Here is a 21,079-nt window from a genome sequence, read left to right as displayed (position 1 = left end):
GGCAAATTTACAAATATTTGTTTTCTTTTTTAATCCATCGTTTAATGCAAAATACTTGTCCAATGACCCTAAAATATTGAAGATCTGATAACCCTATCAAAAGTTATGAGCACTTAAGTACTATTTATACGGTTTTTTGAGACCGGATCAGATACTTTGATTAAAATTTTGTCCCAATCTATGATGCGCCCCATCGTTGGATGGGTAATCAAAAATCTTTACAATGAGCACAAAAGATTGAAGTTCTGACAACCCTGCTAAGAGAAATGAACAATGAAGCTGAATTTATTAAACTATTATGGCTATCATGTAAGTAAGTAAGTAAGTAAGTAAGTAAGTAAGCAATTAAGTGAGTGAGTAAGTAAGTAAGTAAGTAAGTAAGTAAGTAAGTAAGTAAGTAAGTAAGTAAGTAAGTATGCAAGTAAGTAGTAAGTAAGGGCAAGCAAGGCAAGCAAGGAGTGAGCAAGCAAGGGGTAAGTATGTAAGTAAGTAAGGGTAAGGCAAGTAAGCAAGCAAGTAAGCAAGTAAGTAAGTAAGTAAGTAAGTAAGTAAGTAAGTAAGTAAGTAAGTAAGTAGGACTGAGTAACGTTTTTCAATTAAAAAAAATCAAAAAACCATGACATGAAATTGTTTTTTTTTTTATATTTTATTTTTCATTTTTAAACCATCAAATCATGAAAAAGGATGGGTAACCCTTGTAAATGATATAAATCTTGCAAAAACATTCTTTTTATATCTTAAAATCATTACAAATAATAAAAAAATAAGAAGAGATCTTTCACAATTCTCGTTTTTTTTCTGGGATATGGATTTCTGAGGAATGACGTTCTGCGAAATGGAATTCTGGGAAACCAATATAAACCTTCAGAGTCAAAAGCCGAAAAATTTGCGACATTTTATGATTATTTTAATATTATTTTAATCAAGTTTATAACTTGAAATGAGTATTCAAAACCAATCGGTTATTACAAATTCGAACTCTCTTTAAACAGACATTGAAAAAAGCTGGGGAAGTAACTTTTTTCAAAGTTTCTTACTTACTTCTTCTCAGTCGTGCACATTTTGATTCCCCTCAAAGAGGAAACCATTACACAATTAAACTCCAATTCGATCCTCATAATCAACCGTATCAATTACAGAGGGTAAATATTTATACAAATGTAATACCGCTTAACCGACACACGTTGCCGACCATCCTTAACGGAGGCAAGATGTGTTTTGGCACTCCCCTCTTCATTTTTTTTGTTGATGTTCCCAATGAAATGCCAACTGCTTCCGAAGCCCGAAACCGACATCATGTCCTCGTCATCGTGTGTTCGATGTGAATGAATTGGTTCCGCTGTAAATAAAAATATACCACACTGAGGATTGACACTGGAGAAAAAAATGTGCACACGTGAGAAACCCAAGTTGGGCAGATTTTAAAGTCATGTTCCCAATTTGCTACGCTTCCGTTTGACAAATATAAAGAGTGACAACAATCATATTTTGCCGTAAACTTCCTCGAGAACGTCGTTTGATTTTTTTTTTGTAGTTATGAAACATGCCCTACGCAGGAGATGGTTCATCTAGTAGAGTAAATTACATGCTGGGGAATTGTCAAATTGGCGTGAAGACTGCACTTTTGACGACTGATAGTTGTGGTAATGATTAATAACCTTTAAATTTTACTGCAGCTGCGAATTGAACGGGCGTGAGCATTTCCTTTGTTTATCGTCAGAATTAACGGTCAGTTCGAATTCAAATATCAACATAAAATGTTATTCAACAAACAAAAAAACAAATTTTGCGTTACGTCATAAAAGAATGCTCCCTTCACACTGATGTATTTAACAAAAATTGATTTGCTAGAAGCATTTGAAAGAAAAACAGTCCAAATGAAGAAAAATACAAATTGACAATACTGTCGAAATAAAAAAAAAGCTTGAAACTTTCTACTTCTTAGAATATCGTCCGATACAAGTGTCCACCCCTTGAAAACTAGTGCGTTTAAATATTTATTTAATTGTGTCCTTACCTTGTTTTGGTTTTATTTCGATTTTAGAGCAGAAAAACATGAAAAGAAGCTAAATAATTGTCCATAATCCGTATTTTATCAACTTTCGAATCTAGCCTGGTTAATCCAATATTTGCATAATCGTTACCGAACCATAAAACCACGATGGTAACACAACTGGAAAATTGCAGCCTTCTACCAGTCACAGTGGTGATCATACATTTGAGTAGTGCAACAGTTTTCCCGATTACAAGTTCACCTTAATTTGCCTCCAGATCCGATCGTCAAATTGCTCACGCCATGCACAGACCAAATAGTTTACTTCTTTAACTGGCGGCGGCCCTTTGCAACAATTTATTCGTCCCGCGTTGTTGTTTCCTGCTATAACAATAAAAGCTTCGTGTCGTGGTCAAGAGCAACTTTCCAGCAATATAATTACAGGGACACTGAGTGCCGCGGCGGCTGCGCTGGTTAGTAACGAGAGCTCGTTGAGTTCCACCATATGATCAATCGTGAAAAACTGAGAGCCTTCAGGGGTTCAGCACCCAGAGCGGAGTTCGTCGCGGTTGTGGCATTCTGGCGCATGTGACAAATTACTTTGTAACGAATATTTTGAAACTTGTCAAGCCCAAATAAACATATCGAGATTAAGTTTGACCCAAAGAACGACTTGTGACAAGACAGCACAACCATGACCGCCATTTAGTACACACTTCCGAAATTTGCCAGGCCTCCTTGTGGGGTCATTATCAGCGTGATGATCATCATCAACTGTGGGGTAATTCTGGCCCGACAGCAGCAGCAGCAGCACCACAGAATGAAAACCTCGGCTGCCGAAATTTGTAATTATATTAGACATAAATTTGTATTTTTGCACCTTTTTAATTTCACAAATTATGAGCCTGAAGATGGCTGCTGCTGTCCGCCTTTAGTTAAAAGTAAGCCCCGCAATGTGTATAATCTGAGCTCATATTTTTCACCGTTTTCTTGTTGGTCTTGGAGGTGGGGTGGGGATTGATGATGGCGGCCAACATAACCGGCGGGAGACTTGGCCGGCACAAGGAAAGGGACCCTCCGCACTTGCGTGATTTCGTGACCAGGGTCTATCTCGTACGGGGCGATAAAAAAGAGTCTAAAGTTACTGGAAAGACTTGCGGGGTTTTTCGCACACAGATATTTGGGACATTTGCATCCTAATGAGACTGTTTAGTACCAGGAAGGGAAGGGAGGGGTGGTAAAGCACATGATTTAAACGCTCTGGGAGATGGAATAATGAGCTTCTATTGAGAATGCTTTCCGGTGGGGACTTTTTGAGTGATGGACAACAGCTGGGGAGCTGAAAAGATCGTAAATTTGCCACATTTAAAAATAGATTGGTTTCAACTTTAAAAGAAGTAAATTATTTTTTTCAACGATAACTAAACTAAACTCATTTGTGCATGAATCCCTGCAATCGTCTGAATTGGTTTTTAGAAAATTCCATGGCAACAAATAAAAAATTAAAATTTCAGATTTAAATACTATTGTACTCCCTTAGATACCCCCGCGCATGGTTGCCTAAATTAATTCCGTACCAATTTACACTTGAAATTTATAATTATATTTATGGACAGGAGATGCATTAAAATTCAATACTGTCAATTTGAGCATATTCAGGAATCCCAAATCTATCATACCTTGACGAAACTGAAGCGTTTACTGACATCCATTTCAGCAAATCGATGCCTCTGTGCTCTCTTATGCTAACTAGATAAAAAAAACAGCAAACAGAGAACACAGAGGCATCGAAATGTCAATTTTGTTAACCTTACAATATTTTTGAATCATGCAACTAAAAGTATACGCCCCATGAGTCTCGCCAAAGTTGGGGGGGGGGGGCTGGATGAGTTGGTAATGTTGGGCATTATACACCAGCTAAACTGTTTTTCAATCATTAACTTTAAAAAAGTGTAATCACAAATTTTTGGCGACAAAATCGTTTTGCGGTACTATACATTGAAATTTCACAAAAGCCTAAAATATATTTAAAATGGCTCACGACTAAAATTTTTTGTAAAAAAATAAGCAATATTTAACGAGGGGTGACATAAACTTTACATTTTAGCAATAAAAATGTAATATAAGAATGAATTGAAACAGTTGCATTTCGGGCTAAATGGAGTAAAGAACGCCTTTTTCATGCAGCTCACAATGCCCCACCTTTTGACCTTCACAGATCCCCAAAGTTCGATTTCAATCCTGCAACATTAAAAAAAACGATAAAAAAAACTCCGTGCATTGTTGCCTTATTCTTAATATGGAAGAGATTTCAATCTTGTTGTGCTACTTGACCCACCCTGAAAATTGCTGCACGTGTGACAACTGGCCAACGGGATTTCAGGTCAGAACTTGTTTGACACACCTACAATCCCGACTACTGTAAACATTTGTAATTATAACTCGGGACTCCGGCAAACAAACAAGCCAAACAAAACGTGTTTATTATTGTTTATATTACGTGCTCTAGTTTTTATTTATTCAAGGTCAAACATTGAAACGCGTTTTTCTCGGTGTGAGTATTTTTCATTATGCTTAAGGCACTTTGTGATATAGTTTCCGTTTTTCAAGTCGTTACTGATGCTATGAAAAGTAACAAGAAAGAAATCCTGGACTACAAGAATTAGCCAGGTCCCCAGATTAGGGTTTGACATGTTCCAGTGTGAGCCGTAAGCTCCACTACTAGGCCCTTAAAGAACACAGATTGTGGGATCTAAGCAACAAACTTGGTAATCACTGGACTAAAGTATTGTTTTTCAAGGGAGTATGAAGAGCAAGAAATAAGAAAAAAATCATATCAATACGAAGTATCAGTATGATAGCAATGTTCCAAAAAAATGATCCTCGCTAGACTTTGCAACATACAAATCATTCAGTATAAACTTCAAGTTCAAGAAACTCCAAAGAAACCAAAAAAAACCGCAGGACTCGCCGTTGATCGCTGCGCAAAATTTCACACCTCACAAATAGGTTAATTTCCCTTTTCTTCACCAAACACCGACAATCGAAAACATGCAGTCACTAAAACTGAAAGCAGAAACAACAATAAAAAGAAACAAATTATCCTAATCGGAAGAACCCTAGATCCCGAAAACAGGATAGGCTATACGAAAAGGAAAGGATCGAAAGCGGAGTTCAAATCCAGAAGCAGATGGCTCACCTGCCCAACAGGACCACCCCACATCAGACAGACATTCCCTTAACCTTCATAGTGAAGTGAAATAAAAACGGAAACAAATTGAAAACGAATGTGTATGGTTCATGTCACTAATTTTACGCTATTTGGGTGGCTTTTTGCTCATCCTTTTTCGTTCCTGTTTCACAATAGGTAAGCTTTCAAGTAGAAGAACAGTTGGCTTTCAGAGGATTAATTTAACTGGAAACTGGTTTAAGGGTAGATTTATTGCACTTATTATGTTTACTACCAATATTAAATCAATGCTGTACTTAACAATCAATAAACCATTAATTGAACTTTATACAGCGATTTTATGCGAAAAACAATCACTTGCACGATAAAATAAAAAAAGAGAGCTTTTTCAATACCCATCAACAACAACATTTTTCTTATCGCTATGTTTTTTATTGTTTTTTACTTCTCTCCCCAAGTCCAAGTCTATGCACCACCCCACGCAAAACTTGGAAAAAAATAAAACAACAAGTACAGCAAATCGCGAAGGGCACAGGAGGAAAAAAAAAGGCAGCAAGTTCGAACCGCTTGCCATTCGTCTTTATTTTTCCCATTTTATTGCTATTTTATGAGCACAAAAAAAGCCGAGTCTTTGTTTGATGTACCTCGGGGTTTTATTTTTCAATTAGGAGAAGCCCCCGTCAACCTTCGATGTGGGCGACCGTAAGACGACTCCGGTGACGAGCCCTGGGTATTGTGATACTCCCCGAGAGCTAATTGAAATGTAATTTCATACGAGCGAGCTGGAAAAACGTGGCTGATGTGGTGGAAAATTACTGTCGAATGTTTCAAATGTACTGCAACCTTGAGAAAACACAAATTTGAGATACATTTATTGAAAAATCTGTTTTGTGTCAGAAAATTAAACATTATTCCTTATGTGCACGTTTTAAAATTAATGAGTGAAATCAACTATATTAACAGTCTGGACCCGAATCCTAATTATTCAGTAACATTCTTATTAAAATTCCATATAAACTGTAACGGGAATCGCAGGCACCGGGTCCTGACTATTAAGTTGATATTTTGCACTTATATTTTGAAACAATGTTCAAACTGATCGTCAATCTCACCAATAATCTCCAACTAGATAATAAAAAGACGGCTAGTCTCGTCATTCTAAAAAGATATTTGAGAGCGAGAAAATAATTGCTCATTTCTCCGAGAAGTTTGAAATTTGCTCTCTATCTTATCAAACTTTACAACAATTTAAACAAAAAGCTCAATCCTTTATAAATTTCTAATTGGAAAATGAAAAGACCAAGTTCTTCTCAACGTGCTCAAACATATTTGAGAAACATGAGTGTGGACTGTGGAAGCAAGAGAGAAAAGTAGCTCATATCTCAATATTGATCAATACGTGAGCGAATGAATTTCTTTTCTCTCTTACCAACGTTGGGCTCGAATGAAATCCTTTTTGAAAAAAAAAACTTTTAGCGACTTATAAAATCTTTTATTTTTAACGTTTGGTACGGTATGTCCACGCATCCTTTCTCCCCTGTTGATTCTGTGAAATTTGATCCGTTTACAGAATCCTCTCTGCGCTAAACACAACGCATTAGGGCTGAATGCTTTAATTTTTGTTATTTATTAATAATGTCAAGAAAAGTGCCTTTAGCGTAATCTAATCACAAGACTTTCCAGCATGCTTTTATCGGACTGGCTACGTTTGTGTTATATTAGATTAGCTTCGCATTTTACTGTCATTTACCAATTTTTAACAGAAATATAGAAATAATTTTTAAAATTCTTCAAACGTACAACAGTACTCCAAACTAGTGTGCTCACGATACTGCGCACGAGAGTTGAGCAACTTATCTTATTTCATTCTGATTTCTCTTTCTTTTAGGATTCTCTCTTCATCAGTTGCTGTAGTGGTGGAGTAGTTCGTCAACTGTTCAACATCGATCATAAATATATTAACAAAACTTATTTCACATTTAAAAAGGCATCAATTCAATTCATTTTGCAATTTGTCTGGGAAATGGAAAATTTCCCTCGAAAAGTTTCCTTCCAGTGATCCCAAAGGCCACCCTCGAAACACCAAACGATCGCCAGCTTCAAGTGATCCCGGAACGTAAAGTGTCGCGCGATTGTGTAGAACCGCTGTGTCCAGCTGATCATCTCTTCCAGTAGGTAGAATCGGCGCTTCGCTTCCCGATGGCCAAGCGTGCGAAGTTCCCGCTCCACGTGCTGCTGTATCAACAGACTGCCGTAGGCGCAGTCGATCAGGTACGCAAACTCATCGTTGTCCATGGTGTACGGGAAGTTCCGCTCCTCGATCGTTCGTTCCCACAGGAGGGGAAGCGTGTCCCGATCGATGGTCACTTTGGTACCGATGGGTGCTTTCACATAGATTCAACTTTCGATGGCCTCGGCGAGGGTACGCATATTCGATGTGTAGCGGGTCACGGTCATATACAGCATGGCCTTGGCCAGGTAAGCTTCAGTAAAGAGGAACAACAGGACGGTACAGGCAAAACAGTAGAACCGGGTCCAACGAGTTTGGTGGTGATCGGGCAGGGAATCGCCGAATATGAGGATAATAATAAGGTTGTGAGGAAAAGCCCTTGGGAAAAGCCTGGTAAGGAAATGGTCAAGCACAAGGACCGCTACGATCACCAGCCAAGTTTCGAGCTCGAACGGGTGGGTAAGGTGGTAGATAAAGTTACGTTGGAGGTTCTTCGGTAACATGAGGCATGCTCCTATCCGATCGTACACGTTCAGTCTATCGAATGACAAGCTTTCAAACACCGTAAAACCAACCACAATGTCGATCGTGCCATTATCCAGTACTTGACCGACCATCTGTTGAGTTTCGAGATGATTTGGCCCTTTGGGATTCACCACAAACCGGTAACGCATTCGTGCACTTTCAAATATCGCCTTGCAAGTCTCGATATCGGTACCGACAAACAGTCCATCTACAAGCGCCGATCGCGGTAAAAAGTTATCGGTAGTCATGATATACGCACCACGTGGTTCTTCCAATCCCGACGATCGTCCAAAAACATTTCAAATTATGAGTTCCCGCCATAGGTCAGCAAACGTCCATCGGCTGAAGATACACGGTAAATGCTTAGTGGTGAAATTTCAACCAAAATCTTGTGACAAAAGAAGGAAGATCAAAGTGATGCCACATGATCGTGGGTGATCGGGCCATTGACCATCACTAGGATTACCTCCAGCCTATTTCCAAGCGTTGTCTTGATTCTAGCCAAGTTGAGTGTTAGCTGTCTGGCGTTACTTCCATCCAATAGATAGAGAATCTTATGTTTTGATGTGCCGTGAATAGTACTTTCGTATTTGCACGGGTCCCCCACAGACCGTTATTATGCAAAAAAAATTTCCACCCAAACCAATGATTGGACATTCAGCTTGCTGAAGAATCTTCCGGACGTCGCCAAGCAGCGTCTGTTGAATCTGTTCAACACGTTCGTGGAGCAGAACGTAATTCCACACGAATGGCGACAGGTCCGGGTGGTTGCCATTCAAAAGCCCGGTAAGCCGGCGTCCGACCACAACTCGTATCGTCCAATCAGCTTGCTGTCGTGTCTACGCAAGTTGCTGGAGAAGATGATCCTCGACCGCCTCGAACCATGGATGGAACGAGAGCACTTGCTGTCTGACACGCAGTATGGCTTCCGGAGAGGCAAGGGAACAAGCGACTGTCTAGCCTTGCTGGCCACAGGATCGACATAGCCCGTGGTAAGAAACAGCAAATGGCTTCTGTCTTTCTAGACATCAAGGGTGCATTCGATTCAGTCTCCATCGATGTGTTGGGAGTAAAGCTGCGGCGGAGCGGTCTCAATCCGACGATGTGCAACTTCCTCATCAACCTGTTGTCAGAAAAACACATGCACTTTGTGCAAGGTGATCTGGCAATCACCCGGATAAGCTACATGGGTTTGGCACAAGGCTCACGCCTTAGCCCATCCATGTATAACTTCTACGTCAGCGACATCGATGATTGCTTGACCGGAGACTGCACCCTTATACAGTACGCAGATGACGCAGTGGTTTCAATCGCTGCCAAGAAGGAAGTCGATCTGCTAGAACCCTTGCAAGATACCCTGAACAACTTGGCCCATTGGGCAGTTGAAAAGGGTATTGAATTCTCTCCGGCGAAGACGGAACTGGTCGTTTTACGGGAAGCATGAACCGCCGCAGCTCAATCTTTCTCTCTCGGGAAAGACTATCGAGCAGTCGGACCACTTCATGTACATGGGTACCATCTTCGATCAAAAGGGAACATGGGGGAAGCACATTAACTACCTGAAGCAAAAGTGCCTGCAAAGAACTAATTTTCTGCGCAGTGTCTCTGGCAACCGGTGGGGTGCTCATCCTTCTGACCTGCTTCGACTGTACAAGACAACGATACTCTCGGTGCTGGAATATGGCAGTTTCTGCTTCCAGTCAGCTGCGAAATCACGCTTGTTGGTTCTCCAGCGGATACAGTACCGAAGTCTTCGCATTGTCTTGGGATGCATGCACTCAACTCACAACATGACCCTCGAGGTCTTGGCGGGAGTATTGCCTCTGCGAACTCGTTACTACGAACTGTCTTACCGGTTCCTGATCCGGTGTGATTACAGGAATAAACTGGTAATTGACAACTTTGAAACGTTGCTGAACCTTCACGTTGAGTCTCGGCGCATGCTTCTATACTATGACTTTATGTCATCGTGGGAGTGGAGCCCGAGTACAACGGTACAGCGCACGCCTCCGTTAACCAACAGCACCATGATTGGCTTCGACACGTCCATGAAAGCCGATACTCGCGGTATCCCAAACCATCTTCTGCGGGGAGTTGTACCGTCGATCTTCGCATCAAAGTACAACCATGTTCCTCCAAACAACAGATTCTTCACCGATGGCTCCAAGCTCGACGGCTGTACGGGCTTCGGTGTTTATCATGAATCTTATCAGCTGTTCTTTAAGCTGAAGGACCTGAGTTCGGTTTACGTCGCAGAGTTAGCCGCGGTTTACTGCGCACTGCGAATCATCGAGACCATGCCACCTGACCACTACTTCATCTTCACCGATAGCTTTAGCTCTGTTGAGGCTATCCGGTCTCTGAAGCCGACCAGGGAGTCTGCGTTTTTCCTCACGGAAATACGCAAGACTTTAAACAACCTGGCGGCTCAGTCCTTCAGCATCACGGTGGTGTGGGTCCGCGCTCATTGCTCGATTCCGGGTAATGAGAAAGCGGACTTGCTCGCCAAGAAGGGTGCTGAGAGTGGAGACATTTTTGAAAGGCCAATTAGCCTACAAGAATGCTACGGTTTGCCGAGGCAGCGTGCGCTCCTGGATTGGCAAAAACAATGGGACGACGACACCAAGGGACGTTGGATGTATTCCATACGACCTAAGGTGCAAAGAAAAGCCTGGTTCAAGGGAATGGACTTGACGCGTGGATTCATCAGAACGATGTCCCGCCTTATGTCGAACCATTACTCGTCCAAGGCTCATCTTTACCGTATCAACATGAGTGATACAACTTATGCGACTGTGGGCAGGGTTATCAGGACATCGACCATCTCGTATGGGCGTGTCCAGATCACCAGGCTCACAGAATTAAGTTGAAAGATACCCTCAGGGCCCGAGGAAGACCACCAGAAATCCCGATGCGAGACGCGTTATCTCAACTAGACCTTGATGTTCTCTATCCGATCTATCAGTTCCTCGTAGATTCCAAAATATCCATTTAGTTTTCTTCCAGTTAGTTTTCCTTCAGTTAGTTTTCCTTCAGTTAGTATAACTCGCCTTCACACAAAGCCGTCGTTTCTGGATTGCACCGGAAGCAAAGCAAGAACGCCCCAGCAGCTGGACACCGAGTTGCGGCTGAGGACACAAGCAAAGGCCAGCAGAGCCAACCAAGACCCCTACACAATCCCCCTTCCCATCCCACGCCTTGTCTTTAACATCAATCCCTTCCCTACTAACCCCGAGTAGGCCGCGGGTAATCGGCTCCCCTCCCACTAACATTTACACACAAGATCCTCTGTAATTATTAAGCCAAATGTAATTACAAAAGCCGACTCGGTCCTAACCAGGTCCCAGTACCGAGAAGGACCTAATAAAAATAATTTTATGAAAAAAAAAAAAATGATTGGACATGGTTCCTGGGACCATTCTGCACCTCTGGGCCGAGTTTCAAAATATTTGCCGGCAGAAATTTCGAATACGGTCAGTTTTAGTGTTTTGAGTAGAAATTAAGGGGAAATCGCATGTAAAATGCATAGGAAAAGTTCAAACCTTCGATGTTTGAACTCTAAAACGTTACTGGTCATAGTTTTAAGTTGTTCTTACAAGTAGCAGAATGATATAAAACGATTTACCGGACTGACTAAGCCGGATTAAGCCTAAGTTAAGTGACTTAAGTCTATAATTTACAAGTTTATACATAAATATCTAATAAAAACTTCTACATTAGGCAATTTCAAGTCAAGGAAAACTAGATTGCACAAAACTAATATAAAATGGGGTGACTTTGAGCCAAGGGGTGACTTTGTACCAACAAACGACTAAAGATTGTTTTGATAAACTTTAATTTTATGTTAATTAATATATATAAATTTTGTAGATGGATTAATTTGGTCTATTTATGTTTCCACATAAACAATGTGATGATATTGCTGCGCAAATCTGCTAATTCGATTTAAATAAGGCCAGTTAATTTAAAGTCACCTTAAAGTGAATTTTTTGAAAATCATGCGCAAATTTTTCTGAATCAATTCATACTGAATCTAAATAAAACAATCAAAATATAAGGGCAACAACTTTTGTAAGGTGGCAAATTTGTGGCATTTCAAAAAAATTGTCCTTTTTTGTTTTGAAACTTTTACAAATTTGAAACGTACGAATGAAATCCAGAGAGTACTTCAGCTATCATTTAGCCCATACTTTTTTGTTGTCCTGTGTAATGATTATTATTAGCAAAAGTTCTATGTCACAACTTCCTATAGGATTAATATTTCCAACCAATTATGAATTTTAAACATGTTTATCATAATAAAATATTGTATCCTATAATTGAATAAAGTGTTGTTGATAAATTTTGATCATCGTTACAATTCATTGAAACATATTATTGATCAGCAAGTACGTTTGCTAATAATATATTCAGCAAAACAAAACTTATTCTTTCCCCACGTGAAAACACAATCACTCATCTACTCTTTTAACAAGCTTGGCATATCTTATAAAAATTTGAATACAGTATAGTCAAATATGTGTAAACTATTGGGCTTACAAAAACTTACATACGATAGGCGATGTATGAATTGTATGTAAGTTAGAGTGTAACAAAAATGACTTTTTGGGCATTCAGGGTTTGATGAAATATGAGCTGATTGACGTAACAGGAGCTGCTCGCCCTTCAATTTAAATGGATTTAACTGTAAAAAGATTTTTCAAAAATGTCACTTTTGAGGCATTTTGCCACAGGTTTACCAAAACATCACTGGCGTGTAGGCCAGATTGCGCATCTTTGGTATATATACATTGAAGTTTGGAGCAGCTGGTACAGACAAAGTTTTTTTCGAAAAATCGGTCCCAGCAAAATCAAATGGCGTCTCGGGCGTCGCGAGGTGCGACGCATATCTTTTTTGCCGGGGCCGATTTTTCGAAAAAATGCCAAACTTTGAAGGTCTGTACCGAGCTCCAGGATGCTCCAAACTTCAATGTTATATATACCAAAAGATGCGCAAGGATCTGGCCTACACGCCAGTGATGTTTTTGGTAAACGCATTGGTGGCCAAAATGCCTCAAAAAGTGACATTTTTGAAAAAAATCTTTTTTTACGGGTTAAATCCCATTTAAAATTGAAGGGCGGAGCGCCAGCTCCTGTTACGTCCAATCAAGCTCATATTTGGGATTTAGGCTCAGTATGCCCACTGGAACAAACCCCTGAATGCCCGCCAAAAAGTCATTTTTGTTACATCCTAATGTAAGTAGTTGTAGTTGTAGTTTGTGTCCTAAAACTCTTGTCGAGTTCAAACAATGAGGCTAATAACACTAAAGCGTTATCTATTTTTTTTAAGTTTTTCGTGATTATCTAACTTTTTACGGCATTTTTGAAAATGTTGGGAGAGTGCAACATAAACTATGAACAATATTTGCAACGATTAAACCTTACAATTCAAGCCTATCGAGCTTGTAGGGGAGTTTGGGGTAATATGGACAGGGGGGGTAATTTGGACACCCCTTTAAAAATCACGTTTTCTTCGGATATAAAGTGAAAACGGCAATTTAAGTGATAAGGCTAGTACTAGTAATGGCCTAGGAATATGGACAAACCAAAAAAGTTGGAATAGGTTAAGTAGTTTTGCTGTAATATGTAAAAGTTTCCAAAGGCCGGTTGGCACTGCCTTAAATTCTAATATTTGAAGGTTAGGAAATAAGGTTTTGCAGGGGTTATATGGCAAAAAAAGTGGACATTTTATGTTTAAGGGGGTTGCTTGGACGATGCCTGAGATATGTTCGTATAAAAATTGTGCATTTTATCCATTTTTGTCATCAAAAATTGCAATTTATGATAGAAAATGCTATGGGGGTAATTTGGACATGGCTTGTGGGGTAATTTGGACATACCTGAAAGTCTACCTGTCAGGCAACAAAAAAGTAACTTTCATGGTTGGATGAGTTTTTAAAGCGATTTAGATAAATTTAGAGGGATTTAATATGTCAAAACAATCAAAAAGGAATGTGAGCAATGAGAACTTTCACAAAACCCCTATTTTTTAATTAAGATAAATTTATTCCAATATTCGAATGATGAAAATCTGATTACTGTACATTTGGTGTTCAACTAGACTCTAATGTTGATTGCTTTTAATTAATTTCTTTGACATTTCTAATTTCTATGCTGGTTTACAATGATTTTTAAATTTGAAGGGCTACAGAATGTAAAATTTAAAAAAAAAATGATATTTTCAGGCTAATAAATTCTATATAAAGATTGATTTATATAAACATAAATAATACCTTAATCACTAAAAACTATACTTGTGCCTAATCCAGAATCAATGTTTAAATCATTTCAGTATTAATGATTAAATTATGTATACTACACTGAACTATTTGTTATCTTCCTATTGAATTAAAGTTCTATCACAAAATCATTATTTAAACCTTTGATGAAATATTGTGAGCAAAACAACACTTCAAAATATAAAGCAATTAAAAAACCAGGTTGAAGGATAAAAAACATGCTCAAAAAATCAAATGTTAAACTTATTCTTCAACATGTGTCTAAATTACCCATCAAAAGGTGTTCATATTACCCCACAAGGTATGTCCATATTACCCCACAAGGCATGTCCAAATTACCCCACAAGGCATGTCCAAATTACCCCACAGGGGTGTTCATATTACCCCCACACAAAAATGTGGGGGTAATTTGGACACCTTTTAATTTTTGCGATAAAAATGGGTTTTTCATCAAAATTTATCGAAATAAATGACATTTTTCCATCAAATATGGTCTCTATTAGCCTCTGGTGTCATCCACATTCCTTTAAAATATCCATACAGCCCGTAACAGAGCAATTTCCTTAGGGTGTCCAAATTACCCCACACTCCCCTAGTTAAGCTATATAGCTATTATGCAATCGTAAAGTTGGTACAAAGTCACCCCATTTTATGTTAGTTTTGTGCAATCTAGTTTTCCTTGACTTGAAATTGCCTAATGTAGGAGTTTTATTAGATATTTATGTATAAACTTGTAAATTATAGACTTAAGTCACTTAACTTAGGCTTAATCCGGCTAAGTCAGTCCGGTAAATCGTTTTATATCATTCTGCTACTTGTAAGCACAACTTAAAACTATGACCAGTAACGTTTTAGAGTTCAAACAACGAAGGTTTGAACTTTTCCTATGCATTTTACATGCGATTTCCCCTTAATTTCTACTCAAAACACTAAAACTGACCGTATTCGAAATTTCTGCCGGCAAATATTTTGAAACTCGGCCCAGAGGTGCAGAATGGTCCCAGGAACCATGTCCAATCATTGGTTTGGGTGGACATTTTTTTTGCATAATAACGGTCTGTGGGGGACCCGTGATTTGGCTATGCCGAAGTGTTTACCCAAGGCGATACGGATTTTGTCGAGGAGAGGTTCGGTTGAGGTTTTATGGTTCATCACTACATCAAGTGTACCTGGCGAAGCGGTCACTAGGTGATGAATTAATCCATGTAGCCATTGCAAGCTTTGATCTTCTGGAGGTTCTGAGTATGACCAAATAATACTTGATGCACTTGCGATTAAACATAGTAAGAGAACGATGGTAGTTTTCATTGTAAACCTTTGAATGTTCAGTTCTTAACTGACAAATTGAATAATAATTCTATCATGTATCCAGATGTAATCGATAGAATACATTAGCCTTATGACATTTTAGTTCTTAAAAGCCATCAATTATAAACGATTACGTGTGATTCCTTCAAACAAATTGTATTAATTTCAAAATCCTTATGAAATTCACGTGACCTAATTTAAAAGTGATATTTTTTCTGAAACAATCACTCCTGTATAAAGTGGTTCTAGAACCTCAATCAAAAGATATTCACTGAGAAAATACTGCGAGAAAATTGCGCGAATGAGAGAATTATCAACAAAATGAAAGATTCTAGGATAAATTTAAAAAAAAAAACTTTTCTGATCTTACCTAACACAGGCGCAGCAAATCCGATGAAAGCTTGCTGGAAATTCTTGGGTTTGATTACGGCTCAAGCACTTGTCTTGTCACACGGAGAAAAAAGAGTTCCCAAAATCGTGAACAAGCATTCATGAAAATGGGAACCTCGAACAAAGTGTTCAAATCCCATGGTACGATTTTGAAAAACGTACCATGAAATTTGAACACTTTGTTCGTGGTTCCCATTTTCATGAACGCTTGTTCACGATTTTGGGAACTCTTTTTTCTCCGTGCAGTATTAGTAATTGCAGTACATCCGACAACACCCGAAAATGTATTACAAAAATTAAATTTACCAGCTTTACTACATTGTGTTCACCGCAGAGAGGATTCAGAAGAAAAAAAAACAGAACAAAACAAAAAAATAAGCATAAACAGAACACCTTTCTCAGAATCTACAGAGGAGAACGGATGCGTGAACATACCGTTCCAAACAGTTATATATGTGCTATTTAATCTATTAGATAATAATTAACATTCCAACTCCCAACCCCTTAAAAAAAGTTGGAACGGGAACTTCAACTCGCTGGTTCTCGGGCATAACAATAACAATCGGGAGAATTATTTTTGAGTGAATTGTTAGGATGTCTAGATGATCCTAGAACTTTGCAGAACTCGTTTTGATAAAATCCGTAATTTTTGTGAACAAAAGCAACGTTCAAACTTTTTTTTTCGCATGCGAAAAAAATCGCCGAAAACTCCGCGGAGCAAGCGCGTCAAAAAAGGATAAGTATAAATAAAGGATATTCTAGGAGGTCAGATTTAAAAGATCCTTTTTCAAGAGATTTTATAGCCACTCCATAGTGAGGATGGCAAAAAGTAACGTTGTAAATTACTTATAACTCTCGAATGTCAAAACTGCCACTCGATTCATCGCCAAAAAATGAAGGCAAAAGTAAAGTTTCTTTCAGCATAAATTTAAGTGCAGAAAAGTTTAACTTTTTAGCACTTGTATCTAAAAGTAATAGCCGGGACCGTGGTGTAGGGGTAAGCGTGATTGCCTCTCACCCAGTCGGCCTGGGTTCGATCCCAGACGGTCCCGGTGGCATTTTTCGAGACGAGATTTGTCTGATCACGCCTTCCGTCGGACGGGAAGTAAATGTTGGCCCCGGACTAACCTAAAAATAAAGGTTAGGTCGTTAGCTCAGTCCAGGTGTAGGAGTCGTCTCCCTGGGTCCTGCCTCGGTGGAGTCGCTGGTAGGCAGTTGGACTAATAATCCAAAGGTCTTCAGTTCGAATCCCGGGGTGGATGGAAACTTAGGTGTAAAAAGAGGTTTGCAATTGCCTCAACAATCAAGCCTTCGGACACCTAGTTTCGAGTAGGAATCTCGCAATCGAGAACGCCAAGGCAATGCTGTAGAGCGAATAATTTTATTTTTTTTTTTTGATCCAAAAGTAATACTTTTCGATACTGTTTCAGAGTTTGACACTTATCTTAATGACAAATAACACTGAAGCCAGGCCTACAATTTGAATCAATATTATCAATACTGATACCTGCCCAACAGATAAGAAGTCTAGTTATCAGCCACCCCAATTGAATTGTTCAAGTCCAAGATTGCAATCATGTAAAATATTAAGGTCAAAAAACATTCACTTATCCAATTGGTTAATACGCTTCGTCCAAGTATTCCAATACGCGCGTAGCGTGACGCAGTGCTAATTCAATTAGCTAGTCACACTAAGTACTACCTTAACACAGCCAGATTAGCTTAGCTATGCGCCGAGCGGAATAAATAGACCTGACGCGACGACGGCTTTGGCTCGTGACGTGCCTCTACGCACGTAAACAAACCTCCCCAGCAGGGTTGCCAGGTTGCCAGATAAATCTGGGAATGCCAGATTTTTCAAGTGTCTGCCAGAATAAAGATTCACCCTTCTCTGTGCCAGATATTGACAGATTTTGCCAGATTTTTCACTTTATGCCCATTATGAACAATTTTTCGATTAAAATGAACGAATATAATTTAAATAGAATGTGTATTTCTTAAATAAAATGCGGATCCAGCATTTTTGAGGGCTTAAAATTAGTTAAACTATCAGTACTCTACAAACATTTGAATTAATTTATATAATCCTTCCCCTTCATCATTCGAATTTGTTAGATTTTCGCCTGCCAGATTTTTCCAGATTTTTAATTAATACTTTGCCAGATTTTTCAAATTTTGACCTGGTAACCCTGCTCCCCAGATAAACGCCTCAGTAGCCACTACCACAGAGAGGCAGATCGGTGTGTTCGATATCAACAAGTTAGAGGTTTGTTTGTGCATCATTCACCATAAGAGCTGGTAGGTAAGGCAGTGAGAGAGAGATTGAATGTAAGACGCCATGTGAATTGACCTTGCTGGCAGTGACTTGATATCTGAAGGGAGCGTGGGAGAGAGAGAAGCTGTGGTCAGTTAGCTGCTCCGCATTTGGACGGTATCTAATGAACACGAACGGTAAACAACTATGATATGCATCGCTTGTACACTCAAAATTAAAGTGCTCTTTTCAAACATAATAGTAGTTATTGCAACAAGCTGCAAAACGACGATTTTTTAGCACTAATTGGTCGTTTATCCAACAAGGATCAACCAAGTTGGATAAATACAACGAGTGCTGAAAAAACGAGAAAATTCGTTCTCTAGCTAGCTCAACTTCCCAGCACTTCTTTCGTAAAGTAATACTTTTCGACTCTGTTCTAAACTTTGATCGCCAGATAAAGTATTACTTTTGAGTGCAAACACCACCTCAACTCTCAAAACGAAATATCCACCTCGACTTTCTAAAAGATCGTACTCGATTCGGTTTAGAAGATCAACGGTCGATCGTGAACGTGAACTCTATCCAACTCTCTACCACCAACTGTGTCGGGAGACACACCCACATGCGCACCCGTTTTTCTCTACAATTATTTCGCGACACAAGCGAATAACCGGTGTGTGACACATCGAACGTTCGGCCGTGTGTTTGTGTCTTGTGAATTAAAAATAGTGACTGTGAGCGCAGAAAAATTAAAACCCATCGCGCGCATACCAACATTGCTCGAATTTCATTCCTCCAATGACATAATGTGCCAAAAGATGCTGGTTGCTAGAAAGTGGGGTTTATTTTCGGGGTTCAATTGGTTTATCTTTGCTGTTTCAAAGTCCGAAAAATTTAAGGATAGATAATTCTAAATTAATCAGACCACTATCCCCTTTTCAGTGTCATGAGCCAGTGTTTTAATAGCAGGTCGAATGATGTGTGCATCTGAAAAAAAATGCCAGTTGAACAACTTGGGACAAAAAATTTTTTCAACTTTGGTCATTTTATGTCTTTTTCCTGGCCTGGCCAGTGGCCATACTACGTAAATAAATCTCGTGAAACTCACCTATCAGGTTCAAATTTACTTCAGTCCTGATATTTTTTTAATATCTTGAAATTTGTATACCTTCTCATTTTGAAACTTGAACGACTTTAAATATTGAATTATATCTCATTTATACAGTTGAAGGAAACCCTCACAAATATGTACAAAACTTATAAAAAATATGTTTTACTCATTTAGGCCGTTGCAAACATTTTTTGAAGTTCATGTCCCTTGACTATGGCAAAACAATAAAAAGTGTAATAACAAGTCATGGTATTAATATTTGAATCAAAAAAGTGTTTAAAAATGCATTTTACACCTGCCCAGTTGTTGTGTTATGGTTAGTTTTCAAAATATCAAAGTATCGGCGAAACATTTTTTTTTTGTCGAAATTTTTTTTTTTTTGATCGATCTCAAATATGCTAAATACGATTTTAAACGCAGGAAAATACATTTCAAATTGTTTTCAGTTGATAAGGCTTCTATCTCAATTAAATAATTTTTTTGAAAAATTGTTTTTTGTCCCCTGATTTTTCGGACCGATTTTGACATAAACATTGTGACATAAACAATGAAAAATATTTGCAACGGCCTTATCAATTCTTAAATTTAAAAAATATGAAAAAATCAATTTAAAGAAGTTGTATCATTAATTTCAAGCCAACACAATCTAAATTGAGTATACACGACTTTTCCCCTACTGAAAGCATAAATATCAACAATGAACAGTCAAACAAACCACGAATTTACATCTGTTGACGAAGAAAGCAAGAGTGGCAGCGTGTGGTGGCCCGGCATGAAATACGTAGGTTGGTTGCCAAACCTACGTCAATTCGCGGGCCGAGATCACGAGAACGGGCCCGGCTAACCGGTTTCGAAAGATTTACTGTACAAAAACCGATCAAAAAAAAGAATGAGCAAAAATTAGCGCTTTTTGTTGCAGTGGCGCTCAAAGTTTCACTCTGCTGGATTGCATCTTCAGCTGATATGTGTGACAATTGGTAAGGACTGAACTGGGTAAGTGGATGCATGACCAAGAACAGGACATCACCAGGTGCACATCAATTAATACGCGTTTGTACTTGTTTTAACGTACATTCAAACACTTGAGACATAAATTCCTTCAACAGAAATACCAAAATAGATATTTAAGTACTTCATAAGAAAGTGATTACTGTAGCACTAAACCATTTGACATTTAAATGGAAAGATAAGCAAGGCTTAGCGATAAACTTGAATGGTACCAGTGCAGCTGTATGAATCAACTCAAAATATCAATCGATTCAATACTCATAATTTCTTTTTGTGAAAATATTTCAGTATCCAATTGCACATCAAACAATATTTCAGCAAGAAATTTGCACAAAAAAACACACCCAAATATCAACTTGCCAATTTAGAGCCCATTTCAATAAATCTAAATTCTCTCCAAAAATATCCCAACTCGGTCGTCGCTAAACTCAATTAAATCTTTGCACATTTTTGGGCGACAGAACGTAACCAGCAAACGTGCTACGCATATGCTGTGAGCGCGTTTCAATTGATAATATTGCAAAATGATTGACATAATTATCAGCGCCTCTCCACTTGCCACTCGCGCTCACGGCAAAGAAGAAACAATTCAAGAAAGATAACGTAAATCTTTCACCTACCTACCCCGTCTTACGGTCGCCGCCGCGGATTGAACCCCTCATCTTGCATGAAGATTGTGACTGGACGGGCAAGGGATGTGGGGCCATACACGCGAGTGGGTGTCACTGATACGAGGCTTCTGTGGGCAGTACTTGTATTGGGGAGACGTTTGGGTAAAATAACAGCCAT

At 38.9% G+C, this 21,079-nt stretch overlaps 1 protein-coding gene across 1 annotated transcript; it reads right to left on the bottom strand.

Annotated features, from left to right (window-relative positions):
- Positions 1–7,580: 7,580 nt before the first annotated feature.
- Positions 7,581–8,595, bottom strand: LOC119766400. The gene is made up of 3 exons (XM_038250925.1): positions 8,582–8,595; positions 8,405–8,519; positions 7,581–8,030 (listed from the first exon to the last, which is right to left on the bottom strand). The coding sequence occupies exons 1-3, from the start codon at positions 8,593–8,595 to the stop codon at positions 7,581–7,583; spliced, it is 579 nt and encodes a 192-aa protein (XP_038106853.1).
- Positions 8,596–21,079: the final 12,484 nt, after the last annotated feature.

Source organism: Culex quinquefasciatus, chromosome 1 (genome assembly GCF_015732765.1).
Source record: "Culex quinquefasciatus strain JHB chromosome 1, VPISU_Cqui_1.0_pri_paternal, whole genome shotgun sequence".
Classification (NCBI taxonomy): Eukaryota; Metazoa; Arthropoda; class Insecta; order Diptera; family Culicidae; genus Culex; species Culex quinquefasciatus.
Note: the sequence above shows the minus strand (reverse complement) of the source record. Positions and strands in the feature narration are given on the sequence as shown.

Bases quoted from the DNA above. Each gene is read 5' to 3' on its own strand.
- LOC119766400 (XM_038250925.1), bottom strand. The intron at 8,031-8,404 runs GTAATCCTAGTG...GAAACTCAACAG, and splicing joins CGCTTGGAAATAGGCTGGAG to ATGGTCGGTCAAGTACTGGA.